This window comes from Elaeis guineensis, chromosome 3 (assembly GCF_000442705.2).
Source record: "Elaeis guineensis isolate ETL-2024a chromosome 3, EG11, whole genome shotgun sequence".
NCBI classification, from domain to species: domain Eukaryota; kingdom Viridiplantae; phylum Streptophyta; class Magnoliopsida; order Arecales; family Arecaceae; genus Elaeis; species Elaeis guineensis.
The window spans coordinates 121132838-121149237 of record NC_025995.2 but is presented as its reverse complement, the minus strand read 5'-3'; the positions used below and the strand labels follow the sequence as shown (position 1 = coordinate 121149237).

At 37.3% G+C, this 16400-nt stretch overlaps 1 protein-coding gene across 1 annotated transcript in view; it reads right to left on the bottom strand.

Moving 5' to 3' along the window:
- Positions 1-301: 301 nt before the first annotated feature.
- Positions 302-16400, bottom strand: part of LOC105040469 (protein ALWAYS EARLY 3) — a 34885-nt gene continuing 18786 nt past the window's right edge. The window contains 11 exon segments of the mRNA XM_010917006.2: positions 302-776; positions 1885-2166; positions 2499-2714; positions 2830-2973; positions 5561-5616; positions 5619-5724; positions 5842-6084; positions 11148-11430; positions 11522-11700; positions 11779-12093; positions 15682-15884. Of these exon segments, the coding sequence (XP_010915308.2) occupies positions 579-776; positions 1885-2166; positions 2499-2714; positions 2830-2973; positions 5561-5616; positions 5619-5724; positions 5842-6084; positions 11148-11430; positions 11522-11700; positions 11779-12093; positions 15682-15884 (2225 nt within the window). The 3' untranslated portion in view covers positions 302-578.

Genomic DNA, 16400 nt, shown 5'->3' with positions numbered 1-16400 from the left:
CCAAGTCTATAATTCACATTCACTAGCCAAAATTTGCTTACCCTCCAAAATGTTCAAGACTCTAACCTGGTTTTTGACAGTTTTTTCTCTTGCCTCTAAAAATAATGTTACCACGTCTCAAGATGTACAAACAAAGCTGGATCATTATGAAGATGGTCTGGCACAGTTTAGACCTCAGATCTAGTTCAGTAACAGGAAAACTACTTCAGGCCCCCATAAAATTCAAGAGAAAAAAGAAAAACTTCGCATTATCAATTTGTATGTGCATCAACCCAGAAATAAAGCTAGCTTCCGTTTAGCATGGCTTCTAAACAGTGATTACTCGTTAAATATGCATCTCAATACATGCTTCCATTTTCCACATTGTATGATATTCAACTCCATATGACTTAACAGGAAGTGTTATATGTGTACTGCCTAATCCAGCTGTCCATGTAATGTGATATACCTTCCATGAGGAACTAAAGCTTTCCACTACTTATTAGGATGTCATAAAGTTTCCTCCCACAGGTAAGAGAAGACCAACAAAAATAATTCCAAAAATGCCAAATGGCTCACTTGGCTTCACCTCTATTGGATTACACTGAAACCTCTGGACAAAAACTGGTGCTTGATGATGGTATTAGTGCCAGCATTTGATTTTTGATGATGCCCATATATGTCTCTATCTCTCTGTAGATTGGAAGGTTTTGTGAACAGCATGGCTGCAAACTTGCAACTGCATATTCCAGTATCTGTGCAACCTCAGCTGGAGGATACTGTCTCGCGGTACAAGCCTGCATTTTAGAAACAAAGTTGGAGGATCAAATGCATAGTGCCACAAATAGTGAGATAAAAATAGTTTATAAGTTCAACAAAAGGTGCATGGAAAATAGATTGTAACATTTAAAATTGAGTGTAATATTGGCAACTTAATGTAAAAAGTCCTCGGCTTACAATTAAACGAGCGGCAGGAGACTTACAATTAAAGGTGCAAATATTCATAGTTTGTCTGCATTGGTCAACCAGTACTGCCTAAAAGAGGCAACACATCTCTCAAAGTCAATGCAACTGAAGATTATAGTCTATAAAGACTAAAAAGCTGCGTGGTATGTATTTGAAATGTTGAGACTGTACCTATATTTCGTTTGCAATAAAGCAAGGTATCGTAATGTCAACAAGCAGACCCGTGGCCCTGATTTTATATTGCCTCAAGCCAAGGAATTTAGTTAAAGTTCAAATATGCTTTGCATAGACCCTGCTCACTAGCCAAAAGCAGCAAGCAAGATATAGATCTTCAGAAAATGTGGGTATCTGAATCACTTTCACTATAGCCTATACAAGGTTCGCCATTTCGATACCGGATCCCATACCGGTACCATCTTATTATAATATCGGTACATGGTTTGATACAGGACAGCTCGGCATTCCGAGTATTGGTATGATGGGGTTGGTTGAGTACCGATAGAGTACGATATGGTACCGACTAGTAAAACAAACTTTGAGCCTCCAACTTGATTGGTTAAAATTTGAGAAACAATTCCAATGAAGAATATATATCAAGAGATCAAAAACTCAATAAATTGCTCTTATTAGTTTTTTACCAAACAAGATCTGGTATTTTACATGGAAAGTGGGGAACCTTTTTTTCTTCTTCGACATTCTTCTAATAAATTGAAAGGCATGGAGGAATACTAGTTATGCAGGAACAACAGGAAAACAGTTAAAAGATTAAATAAAAAAACAGAAAAGGAGTGGCAACAGATCAAGTTTTGCAGAGCCGATTCCTATGATAGTCTAGTTCTGCATAACCAACCTCAAACAGTTCCTTAAACAATTAGAGGAAAAAGTGATTCAGAATATATGTTTTGTCTACAATCCTTAGCAACTCCATCTACAACTTACCTGAATCATGAGAACAGCAGCAACACAGGATGAAATCAACTCTGACAGGATTTGAGGCACATCTGCAGATGAAAATTGCACTCGTGGATTGAGCACATGAGTTATTGCTGGCTGTAATATACTTGAAACTGCCTGATTCTGACTATTGCCATTTCCTGGATGAGGAATACATCTTATCCTTGATTTGCTAGATTCAGTTCTAAAGCACTGATCATTTTTAGATTCTAAAGCCTCTTCAATGCCGGTGAGAGCATCTTCCCCATTCCTCAGAGAGGACATAGCCTGAAGAGTTCAACAGGTCATGACATGCTAAACCCAAACATAATCCATAATCATGTAAAAACAAGGCAAACTGTGAAGTACATCTATATAATCATGGGTCGTGATAAAAAAAAACTCCTGAGAGTCAAGAAAGTGAGCAATTTTTCCAGGTTGATGAAACTGAAGAATATAGTCATGTCATTGAAACATGAGATGACTCCCATATGTCCAGAGGGTGGCTCGGCATGAAGAAAATAATAGACTACACATATTGGCATGTCCTATTTTTCTTAACACATATAAATTCAATAAGGTTAAGATTAAGAAATCAAGACAATCACCATCTGTCTTACCTGCACAGCTACATCAACCATTTTCCTTGCTTTAAACATTGAATTTTCCACAATTTCTACTACCTGAGATCCTTCATCATGATTGTAAAGGTCAAAGGTACTGAAAGTGCCAGAACATCCAGCAAGCCCTGATTTTTCCGTTGCCCTATGCAATGGAGATGCAGAGATTCCATGGAAAGTGTTACGTTGTCTTAAAACAAGCAGGGCAGAACGAACCTGAAAGTTATGGCAGTTTGCTATAATTCTGTCCAGAGGCCTCAAAAAAGAAAAAGAGAAAAAAGCCATTGTGACATGTCAAAGTATCAGGCAAAAAGGTCCACAAAGAACTTGCCTGGTCGCTGGCTTCTCGTAGCCATGAGACTACCATAGTGTTGTACTGCTTTCTGAAGTGTCCTAAGTCCCTTTCTGAATCTCCATCCTTTTTCTTTCCAGCTGCTTCCTCATTCATTTCCCTCAGTTCCATCAGCAGTGCTTCCTGAAAAAGGCAAACAAAGAGAGTTCCTTAGACAATTATAGAAAGAAGCCCAAAGGTTCGCTGTTTCGGTACCAAACCCCATACTGGTGCTATCCTATTACAGTGTCGGTATGCAGTTTGATAAAGTATGACAGTGTCAATAGAATACGATATCCCATACCAGTACAGTATGGTATGCCCTGTACTAGGTGGTATAGGGCGGTATGGCAAAGTTAAACTTGGAAGAAGCAAACTACCATATGTGGATGATGAGATGAAAGTTTTGTAAAAGATATTATTAGAAAAAATCCCAGTGAAAACACATGAACAGTCAGTAGTACAATAGAAAATAATAATCTAATAGATGTAGAAGCACTTGAAAAATTAAATAAGTAAATACATCAATAAACCCAATGGGCAATGGAAATTAAACCATCACCTTCATTCCAAGTTCTTGCATGTCTCAACTATCTATTGTGTGTTCGAATTTAGAAAAAAGATGGGTCCAAGTAGTCTGCATATAAATTTATATGCACATTCATGACCTACTGCTAATTTCCGATCAAAATTAGACTACCCCACTTCTGTGAACCTTTTCCTCCTAAGGGCCTAGTTCGGATGATCTTGTAAAACCCCACTTCATGGGATTGCCAACACCAAATCAGTACATGAGTGCAAAATCTACTGTATCAATAAGCAGAACCAGAACAACCCAATCTGCGGTCCAAAGGGAAAAAAATCTAGGCTTGGACATATGAAGCCAAGAGACAGACCCAATTACGGTTATATAGGGTCAAAAAAGAAATTTGAAATGATAATATGGCATACTACTAATATAACCATATCATAAACAAATTCCACATGCCAAAGCAACCAGGGAACCTTTCTTTCCTTTCTCCTATCTCCTCGATAGTAACAATCACGGACCAATCCTCGTAAATCTTCTTCTCTTTAAAACAAACAAACAATGATGGCGAGACCAGAAAGCTGTGTGTGTGTGTGTGTGTGTGTGTGTGTGTGTGTGTGTGTTTACATCTGGGGATTATACAAGCAGGCTTTTTTGAGCCCAAGTCAAGTCAAGCCAACTCTTCTAGTCTAAACAACAAATATTTAGAAATTTCAGAGACTTTATGGATTTATCGAGAAGGACATCATCTAATGGAGTGAGATGAGAATCCAATGGGTGGTCATCATTTCATATTTAAGTAGCTCGACTAATGGACATTAGACAGGCAAACTAGAAACCATAAAATGAAGCTGACTTAAAAAGTCATACTGTTTGGTCATGTTCTATTGATGATGCAAAACTGATAAGCATGATTAATAGCGACTGAGATGACTCAGCAATCATCTTGGTACCATGTACCCTCAACCTTGTTATGTCACAATACTTGTAATTTCCTTAGACTGATTATTTTCCCACTCCTTCTCAACCTAACCTTTTCACTTATTCTTAACTAAATTATAACAATTTACTCAAAAACCAGATGCAGATAAAAGATACATTCGAGTTCCCCACATTGACACCTTTCTTCCTTAAATCTAAATTTTTCATTAATAATTGATTTTTGTGAGTACATTCAAACATGATTCATGATGTATGGACGTGCCAACCGGTATATTTTCTGGTAGCAATATTATAACATGTATTGATAAAGATAGGTATTTCTCATGGTATAAATACTATTCTTTAATCTCTATACATAATGTTACATGCCAACCTAAGCTTTATGTCACCATTCAATAGTTAAGTGGTGACATAACATGTATTGATAGAGAATTAGAGATATGTATTTCTCAAGGTATAACATGTATTGATAGAGATCGGTATTTCTCATGGTATGAATATTCTCCTTTAACCTCTATACATAATCTTACAGGCCCACCTAAGCTTCTTGTCTCCATTCAACAATTAAAGTGGTCATATAGGGACCCACATAAGCAAGAAGTCTGGTTGGATTTGAGGTGGATTTTGCAAACAAAGAATGCTCAAACAGCTAACTAGACAAACAAGAAAAACCAATGATCAAAGTATGGATCAGAAAACTCATTTTGGAGTCTATATTCTGTACTGTAATGCATCCAGAAACTTCTTTGACAGTGGTTACGGAAGAATTTTCTCACCTATCAAAAAGACCAAAAGACTGCATAAAAAGCAAGAAACGATATGTTAAATTTCAGATGTATATTCCTGAGCAGAACAAGAACATTGTTTCAGTTTCTAAACAGCAGTTCCGATATAAAAGCTGCGAAACTATGTTTATTAGAAAATATGCAAATTTCTGATGTATGCATATATTGAATAGTTTTATATAGTATTTCAGGTGATGAAAATGATTTTAATATCAATTTCCTCAAAGATCTCGGGCTATTTAATACAACTCAAAACAATTGTTATACATGAACAACATTTCATTTGTATGGAGTTGCCATTGATGAATGAACAGAGTACATAAATATATATGCTTTTCAGTTACTGCACAAAGTGTGTAAAAAGACACTAATTTAAATTTTTACTTTTAGAAATACTATCCAATAGTTGAATTAAAACTACTGTAAACAACAAGAAAACAGACTTTAATGCATTCAAGGTACCCAACAAGGTCACCTGTTTATTCAAAGCACAAGTCAGCTCCACAAGGGCTCTAACATCAGCTTCCCTTCTTGGATCTGTGCCGATGTATAAGGTTGATTGCCAATCGTATGTGGTGCAACAACAGCAACTTCACTTGCAGAATATTTGCCCAGTGCATTGGCATCTTTCATATCACCCTGTCAGAAAGGATTTTAGTTGCATAATTGAGTTAATGGTGGACAATATCATCCTCTTGAATGAGTAATATCATCATCTTGCATGAATAGATATACAAAATGGAAAAGACAGGCAACCTTAGCCTGCTTATTCAATGCAATCCATGGATATTTAGTTGAGGTCAAAATAGAAGCTCCATCTGCAATCTCCAAACTCTTTTTTAGAGAAAACTTTGCAGAACTATCCATTTTCAGTTCCATTATATGACCATCAGGCTTTTTACCAGTAAAGTTGTTGCATAAATGGTAACCGACACCATTCTGTTTTCTAAGATCTTCAGGCATATTCTCCCATGGATTTAGAGGCATACAGTCAATATCCTGAAAAAGATAGATTTAGTTTTAATATGAAATGCAGCCACAAAACTCCCATGAATGTTAAGAAAAAAAATAAAATATGATGGATGGACCTTCAACTAATCTTCATGTCTTGAAAATAAAAATAGCAATGATAAATTGATAAATGCACAAGAAACTGAAGAAACAGGATTTAGCTTGCCCAAAACCTCTGCCTGTATGATGGCCTGCTACCCAGACACAGGGCAATTCACCCCTAGCAGCAACTATGAGGCACTAATCCATGTTTCTTCCAGTTGTCTAGAGAGTTTGTCATAATTTTAGCATGTTCTCAGGTAATACTACGATACGATAACTAAACAAGTATTTAAATTAAGTTACTTCTGTACTAAACAAAATTTATACAATCCCAGCATGCAATATTTAGACCAAGGCTAGAATGGAAAGGGAAATGCAGAGCAGCAGAAGTATAAATAAGTCTCAGTACATACCAGCAAAAGCTCTTGAACGTAAACTATACTTCATTATTGCATCACAATATGTTAGAATGTTAAACTCAATATTTGTATTCAGCATCTTAAAATTAATCATCAGATCACAAGTTTATATGCTTGATCGTTGCAGCAGAGAAACCAATGAAGGGACATGGAAGGGGACCCAACTCAAGATTAGATCAATGTTACAAATCTTCTATACATCTGAAGAACAAAGGATAAACAAGATCGGACTTAGGATCACAATATGGTTAAAACTTAGATTTGTGAGCTGAATAGATCAAGAATGGACCAGTCAATCTACCAACAGTCAATTTGCAGGGAAATTTCTAGACATTCCAAGGAGCACTAACCTATGTTAGACCATTTCCTGATTTGCTAGATAATGATCCAAGCCATCAACACACGCAAATTTCCATCATTGCCTTCCATGGAGCTCTATTGGATGAATGCAACACACTTGAATGCATGATACACCGAAGATTGAACGAAAGGGTAAGTTCCTCATATTGAAATGAAATGGGTGATCAACACAAAGAATAAATCATAATAAAAGTTAACCACACAAATAATAAGAGAAGATTTGGTGGTCAAGTATGCACAAATTCCATCTGCATGATCTGCTTCAAATTTAGCAACATGCTGATTCACTAAAAAGGGGCCTAAATGTATAGCGGAGATGATCAAGAAATTGAACTTCCAAGCAACAATGAGGATCATATTGTTTGGACTTTGGACCATTGTCTGAAGAGTCTTGTTTGCCACATGCTGCACGTCGCATCTCAAGGTGGGCTCCATGACATACCTTAAGAGGGTATTTAGTATGGGGTGGTCTATCCAAGATTAAGAGTGATATGCGTGGAGATAATGAGATCACTATGTTTAGTTGCACCATGGTGATCCTATGTGGCAATGACTTCAAATCAATCCCACGTCTTAAATCACCTCCCAACCCAATGATGGGATATCCATCCTCGAGGTCGGAAATCCAAAATTATCCTCAAACAGTGATTTTAGGCTGAAATATAAGAACAAAAATACCCCTTAGTCGAGCAAAAAAAAATTGATTATCAATATACCATTAATCAAGGATCACCGAATCAAAACCGGACCTCATGCCAGCCGACCAGCGGTACGAGTCGGTATGCCCTTATATCGGATCCAAACCAATATGGAAACAACAGATAAACCGGAGAGGAAAAGAGAGAGAGGGGAGGGAGGGAGAGGGAGAGAAGGAACAAATGGCCAGTAGAGATGCCTGCGGCGGCCATCGGAAGGCCATTAAGCCGAGGCCTCCTGGGAGGGGAAAGGAGGGAGGGGAAGGCAGCGGAGAGGCCGCCGAAGGTAGTTTAGTGAAGTTGACAAACGCTTTGCCGACTTCACTATGTTGGATTTTTTTAAAACATTCAACGAAACATGGGTGAAGCCTCTATTTTGCACCCTATGGCAACCGCAGAGGATTTTTGGGCTGCTCGACGGCCACCAAACAGTCCTCTGACGGCCTCCCCGCCGCCTTCTGCTCCCTCCTCTCTCCCCCTCTCTTTATCTCACCTCTTCTTAATCTCCGAAGATCCAGAGTCTTAGCAATCTCAATGAGCCACCACCAGCCTTCTCCTCCCCTCCCCTCATCTCTCTCTTCCTCTCTTTCCTTCTCACTCACTTCATTTTCGCGGGCATTCCAAATCTAACAACCAAAGCGCACCAGTTAGCCGCTAGTACGGTTCGACATGCTCCAAACCATCCGGTTCCAACCGGTTCGACGAACCATATCATTAATATATTATATCAATTTGTATATATGATATTATATTATATTTGATATCATATATTATACTTATGATATATAATATATTATAATATATTATTAATCAATTATTTTCATATTAGGATTCAATGATAATTTGTAAAGTAGAGTAAAAAGAATCTTATTATACTTTATATTTATACAATAAAAATATTTAATATATTACTTCTATTTGCCTTATTTCTCTAATCAAAATAAATATTCATATTAATAAATAATATATTATAAGTATAAATAAAAATATTAATTTTATAATAATAATTAATATATTTTTATGGATTAATAATTTATAGGACTTATAAATATATGTTTATAGAATATATTAATAATTAATATATTAATAAATATAGTGATATTTTATTTATAATATGTTATATATTATTAATAAATATATTTTTATTGAATATATTATGGATAGTTTTGGTATTATATAATCGGTGATCTTGAATTTTCATAAAATACTAAACAGGTTACTCGTAGATACCTAAGGATCTTTAATTCCTAGACCATGGCCTACCAAACGCAGTGATCTATCTTAGATCACTACTGATCATATCACCACAAGATTCGGATCATCAGTGATCTTAGATAAATGTGGTAATCCCATTTGGCTCACCAAACACTACCTAAAGTTCATAGTCGAGGTTGTATCCATTGTAGCATAAGCATTACATAACGAGACTTCTATAAGGCACACATCTTGTACATCATGTTTCACCTTATATAGGAGGTACACAAATCAAGCACTTGATTATTTCATGGAAGAAAAGGGATTGATATTTTCTCTTTCTTAGATTCATGAATGAAGCCTCCACATGAAGATTCAAATGCTAAGCCGAAGTATTACAGGTTTTGTTATTTTACACTAACCACTAAGTGCAATTTCGGTGTTATGATCCTGATAAGAGCAATATGTTGTGTACCTTACTTTGCTTCTTATGTATGCTATTTATCATATGTCTAAGAATCTCGTAGAATCATGTGCACCATTCTTTTTTTTTTTTTTTTTTTTTTTTTTTTGAGAATCTCTTAAGAATATTCATAAGGATTACGTCTGATACTTAGGGACCACCTCTCCCAATGTAATTTTAAATCCTAGCCCCATGCCCTCCTTACATATAAGGAATAAAGGAATTATTCATCTCAACATAAGGTTTGCAAAAGGGTGAAAAACACTGGTCCTAGATGGACTCAACAACAATACATGGAAATAAGGAAAGAAAGTGATGACAATACATTCAGGAACTTGCTACATAGTCCACACGATGGCTATTCTATGATCCATCAAGATATTCCACAATGAAGCAAATAATTCAACTAGAACCCTCTTCGAATCACACAATTCCCTTGAAACATGAAACCCTTCCAAAGCAATAGAACAATAGCAAGAATCAAGATTACCTCATTTCAGCAAAGAATGAACAAGAGATTACTTCAAGGTGAGTCATAAATGATGCCAAGTTCAGAAGACAACACCCTTAAGATAGAAATGCATTGCTCCATTGTTCTTGCCTTGCTTACTTCTCTGTATAACTTCAGCACTCATATTCTCTTCTCAACAAGCTTCGCTCTAATTCTAGGTTCCCTTTCACAGCTTGCTAGTCATTTCTATAGAGATTACACAATTCCACAAGTCAAAACTCCAATAAACAGGCAATTTAAAACTATCTGAAAACAGCAGCAGCATTGCTATCCTGTAATGTGATTATGCCTTTCATCAAGAACACCAAAACTATGTCTTATATGGTAAACACATCCTTGAGTCACCAAAACTCAGAGAGTAGTATATCCTCTTTACATAACATTCTTTAAAGCTACATTTTGCAATCCCTCCAAAATGAGTTAATCATGGTCGGTGCCCATTAAGTAAACCATCAAATCTGATATCTCCCATGCTGAACATGCAACCTTTTTGTTTTTGAACCCAAGCTTGCACCTGCTGGCTTTCATAACCTTAGGCAATCTAAAATTTGAAAAAAGCACAAAGCAGGGCAGTCATACATCTTCATTCCCCCATTTTGAACTTTTCTTTCCCTTTCTTTTTTTTAATTTCTTATGCACAATATCTATTTTTTTTCCCCAAATTTCTTGCCTTTTCTTTGATTAATGATAAATTTCTTAGGAGTTGCTTAAGTTTTGGCTGGAAAAATTAGACAAATGGATCTTCTGAGCAGGCAAAGAAAAGATAATCAAATATGATGATCATAACAACACAGCCACAACATCAGGTAGTGCCCACAGGAAGATAAATTCCGGAAGCATAATGTCAAAACTTTTGCTTCTTTGGTCCACCTACACTCTTCTAGGAAAACTAATATGACTCCTTAGACTTCAATAATAGTTCGGACTGCCGGTTTTCAAAATATGTGGGATTTTGTCATCCCATGTTCATGAGTAATTTTGGACACAATGAAGCTGTCATCTTTGTGTGGGTTCACAGGATATGTTGTTGGGATATTCCCCCCTTTATGACATGTTACATGGCAATGTGTGCATGATGCAGGAGTGCTCATATTGTAGGAACTCTAAAATCTACACATAAAACCAGTGAATTCTAGCTTCTACACATAAATTAGTGCTAAAATAGTACAAGCTTTTGATGGACATCAGCAAAACAAGTGACAAATCTAGTCACAAGTCCAGCATCATATATAAAGGCTTAAAAAGAGCATCCCCAAAACCACAAATTAATTAAAACATCCAAGGTAGATGCAACTTCTCGGTGCTTACTGAGATTGCAAGATACAATGAACTCAAATTAAGAAACTAAAGTATAAAAGATTTATTACCATCACAAACTCAACCCCTAGATCAGGCCTGTCAAATTGAACCCTGCACTGGTCTCGATCAACTGTCAGTATACTTCCATCATGAATTTCACCTTTTCTTGGGTGACGGGCAATAACACGCTGACCAACTGACAAAGGTCGGGCTAAATCTTCTGGAAGCCCCTCCCTCACACCAGCACGCAATTCATCATAATAAGTCCTCACTGACTCACGATACTGGTTTAGTTTCTCCCTTTCTTCCGACAAAAATTGTTTAGATAATCGACGCGGTTTGCCAAGAGAACTGTTGATAACAAAATAAATTGGGTAAAAGCTAACCAAGAAAATATTAAGCCACTGTAAGTATTGATTAGAAATAGATAGCCAGTAAATACCTTCGTACAATGCTCCACTCACAACGAGTTAATCTGGGTACATGACCCAATCTTACATAATTTAAGTATTCCACATACTCACTTCTAGCAAACCATGGATAATCAATTGAGCTGTAGAACCACTCAAATGCACACCATCTACGTAGTAATTGCGAAGATAGGCAGTGAGAAAGTTTTCCCTGCAATGAGTTAATGATTTAGTATAAAAGGCTAGAATTTTATAATCCTTAACATGCATAGGATACTGAATACCTAACCTCCAGATCAGCTGCCTTGCTATTGGCAAAATGTGAGCATGCACTCAGGCCTTGATCTCCAACTCCATCAGAAAATCTGGACTTCCTCTGAGCCATTGCTTTCTGCAAACTTATTTTACGCCTGTTCCTAGTTCTGGTTGGAACACTAGGATGGTTTGCAGCCAAAACTTGTGGATTTGGTTCGGTTAAGCTTGTCACTCCTCTGCCCAAATCAGTACTTAAAGATGAGCAACCAGGCATCTGAATATTTTTTCTTTGTTTTGCCAGTGGAACGAGTTGGCCACTAGAGGAGGTTTTCCCTTCTTCAACTGAGACCTAAAAAACCAAGGTAACAAATAGAATTCTAGTCAAAATAAAAAGACTTAACAATATAAAATTTCATGGTACAAAAGCCAAATACTTGCTTTATCTTCAAAAGTAAAAGGCAACATATGGAATCCAAAATTTAAAGAATTGATGGCACAAGGCATGAACTAGTGAGTGGTGACATAGCTTCACTCAAGCATAAAGAAGAAACTGCTGGAAAAGGCGCATAAGCAGCTTAGTTAGCAGCCAAAGAGTATTTTCTGGCTTTGATTCTTCGGACCAGAGAAGGGAGTGCGATACACTGGGTTTTAAATACTAGTACCAAACCTCATACAACTTTTGTATCAGAATGGTATGGTATTAGTATGGTACCAATACTGGTCATATGCATAAAAAATGACCAATTCTAAAAATTTAAAAAAAAATGAAAAACCATATATGCTAACCAGTCCTGGTGGGCATACGATATGGACTAGCATGCATCAATACAGCCAATCATACAGGCACAACTATTTTAGTGTCCCAGCACCCATGCCAATGCAGGTTGAGCACCGAAATGGTGGGACACCAATCATACCATCTTGTTTTGGCAGTTTTTGAACCATTGTGAATAATTGCCAATCCTCCGCAACCAATCCAAGGTTAGTTGTTCGCCTCCCTCCTATCCTAGTTAATTGGTTACAACTGAATGTGTACAAAAGATAAAATGCAAATGCAGAACTAATGTAAAACAATGTTCACTGACTTGGAACTGAACCCCATGCTGGCCAACCAGGTACGAGTTGGTATTGTCCCATACCAAACCGTACCTGATCCGAACTGACACGAAAACAAGGGAGAACCGGGCAGGAAAAGAGAAAGAGGGGGTTGAGGAAGGGAGAGGGAGGGAAGGAAAGAGAGATCAGTGGAGATGCCAGCGATGGCCACCGGAGAGCTATGGAGGTCCTCAAAGGGCCACAAGGGCTCCGCAGTCCACGAGAGGAGATTAGAGAGAGAGAGAGGGGGGAGGGAGAGAAATGGAGGGAGGGGCAAGCGGTGAATGGCCGCTAAGTGGTCGTTGTGGCCGCCAGACAACCAAAGTCGGCCCCATGGACGCTGTAGGTTCGAAACAAGGGCAACCCACCCCTATTTATTGCGTTTTTTTTTTTTTTAACACCCATTTGTCGGCTTCATTGTACATCACATTAAAAAAAATATGATAAATAAGGACGGGTCGCCCCTATTTCGAATCTGAAATGTCCGTGGGGTCGATTTCGACAGTCCAACGGCCACAATGGTCACCCTACGGCCTCTCTGTCGTCTCCCCTCCCTCCATTTCTTTCCCTCCCCACCTGTCTCTCTAATCTCCTCTCGCAAGGACTGTGGAGCCTCAGAGGCCTCAGTAGACCTCCGACAACCTTGGCGGGCCACCACCAACCTTTCTCTCTCCTTCCCTCCCCCTCTCTTCCTTTCTTTCCTTCTCCCTCGCTCCATTTTCGTCGGCATTCCAAATCGAACACCTAAGCCACACCAATTGGCCGCCCATGTGGTTTGGCATGCCCCAAACCACCCGATTCGGGGCAGTTCGGCATTCTATGATGTAAAAATTGTTAACTTCAAATTTCTGAGTCCATGTTTGAGAATATTATCGCATTAGTGAACTTGTAGAGAAAGCAGAAATGAACTTTACCACTATGTAAACTATAAAGGGTTCACAAGTAGTCACACCAAACATTTTCTTTTTCAATATCACTTGCATTGTCACCTAAGATGTGTTTTAGTTAGGCCTCGTTCTTTTGTTTGTATGAATTCCTATGCCTTTCTTATGAGCCTCAATTCGGAAAAGAAGGAAGCAAGAGCCCTTTGTCTCCTCCCCAATTTTTCAAGAATCCCAATTGGCAAGGGTAACTCATATGGCATATACGCAGATTTATTTATTTTTTTTAGCGCCAGCAGCTGAGGATTAATTTTCCTCCCACATCCCTGCTAGTCCATCAACTTCTCTTGAACCACTCACATGCACTGCATGTGCAAACAAGCATGCTGCTGCCTATCAGATACAGCTAGTTGCATTGCATGTGCCAGGTTCTAATTCAAAAAATAAAATTGCCTTACTATACACATGTAGAGATGAACAGTAGAATTAAATGCAAGCCTTGAAAGTTTATTAACATCTTATTAACATAATGAACGTATAGAAATCACTCTATCCACTTAATAAAGCAGGTTCGCTATTGACAAGAACTTTAGCCAGAAGCTTTATTGCTACAGAGATCTGACAAGGACACCAAAAAGGCAAATGCTATATCAGAAATTAGTGAGAGAGAGATTGCACTACTCATTTCATCTACCTACATGAGGTTCTAGCCATTCAAACCATTTCACATTAGTGTACAACCACATCCATATAAACAAAAGAAGATACTTTCACCTCTTTCTCACAGGTTGTGTATCTAATTCCATGTTCATAAAACAAGAACCAAAACAAAGAAACAATAATCCTATATCAGTGGCCATAGATCAGGAAGAGATGAGTTGTAGAAATAGGTCTTACCATGCAATATATATACAGATTAGCTATCTCCAAGCCATGTGATGTTACAAAAAGACTAACTTCTCAAAATCATCTTAAGAGAAACAAAAATACTTCCACAAGTTGCTGTAAGAATTCAATGAACCATAGGAGCTAAATTTGAGATGAGAAAAGTAACATGCTCCACATAAGACTTGTTGTGCACCCAAAAAAAAAACTGTTTATCAATATACATTGTAGGGTTCAAGGCTTCAAGCAATACTTCTTAAGCACATTTTTAACAGACATTCATCTCAACATGATAAGGATGAGCATACTCCACCAAAATCTAGAATATTGCACTTTGTCGACTAGTTAATTAAACATGTCCTGAAAGAGCAACTTCAATTACATGTTAGATTGACAGTCTACAAGAAGCTGATAATTATGTCTACTGTGCCTTACAGTACAGGGTTGCATGTGTTATTCTTGTATAACTACTTAATGAAATTTAAAGCTTCGTGGAGTTGACACAGGAACATTTAGAATATGTGGCTGTAAGCAAGGTTTTAAAATAGCAATACTGAATTACATACCATTTTCCTATCAGAATAGAGCAGTAAGTAATGATATAAAAAGAGGAAAAACTACACCACGCACTGGTACAGCAGCATCGGTATGCACTGGCACAGACTGATATAGACCGATACAATACAGGTACATAGGACATTGGCATCCCGACACTGGTACCGGTGCCGGTTTCATGCCAGAATGGTATGGTACAAGCACCATCCCCTGCCGGCGGTTTTTGAGACCATGGACATAAGCAAGTACAAAGAGAATCTGTATATTTAGATCACATCAATTGTGAACCCAACAAAATAAGCAACAAAGTTTCTGAATGCAACTGGAGAAAAATAAACACGTTCTTCTAAAATTCACTAAGATGATATTCAATTTGAATTTCAGCTTTTGAAATTTGCAACAAACAAAAAAAAAAAAGAAAAAGAAATCAAAATCCATATCACGCAACAAGAGACTTAAAAAAGGATTACTCGTAATGGAGATGAATGGATCCAATCAACTTAGTTTCATAAAACTCTTACCATTTCTTCTGGGTGCTTCCACTTTCTTTTTGACATCTCACTGATAGATGAGTAGACTGTCTTCCTTGCTTCAAAGATTGAATTTTCGTTAGGCGAGAGATTCATATGTACACTTTTTTGCTGAACAACATGAACCCCAACATCTGAAGAATATCCCCTATCCTTTATGACAGAGATTCTGGATTTATCACTTTCTTGCTTTGCTGTCATTGATACAGGCATGTTAAATGTGAATGCTGAATCAACACTTCTTTTTTGCTCGTTATCATGTTCAGATGACTCTAGAGATAAAACAACAAAACAAAATGTACATGTCTATATGCCTGATTTCACACCAAATGTCTATATCAATAAAAAAAAACAACCAAATTAGATAATCACCAAATTGTAATGTATGTATGCATCTCTCTTTATGAATGTTATACTTGTTGGGACTATGTAACATATTCATAGGCTTCTAGTTTATACTTGTTCACCAAAAAATATATTATAGACTGATCAGCAATTATCTATAACGAGGAAACAATACCCAAAAACACATATCTGATTTTACATGGAATATAGATAAGATCTGGTGCACAGCTAAATGGAGAAAAAGAAACAAATTGCAAAAAGTTAACTAAATGACAACAAAGGTAACAAGTTCTCATGTTCCTGAGTGAGGATGCAAGTATCTACAAGAAAGTTAAAGAAGCCATGGATGATATTTATTTGCTCAG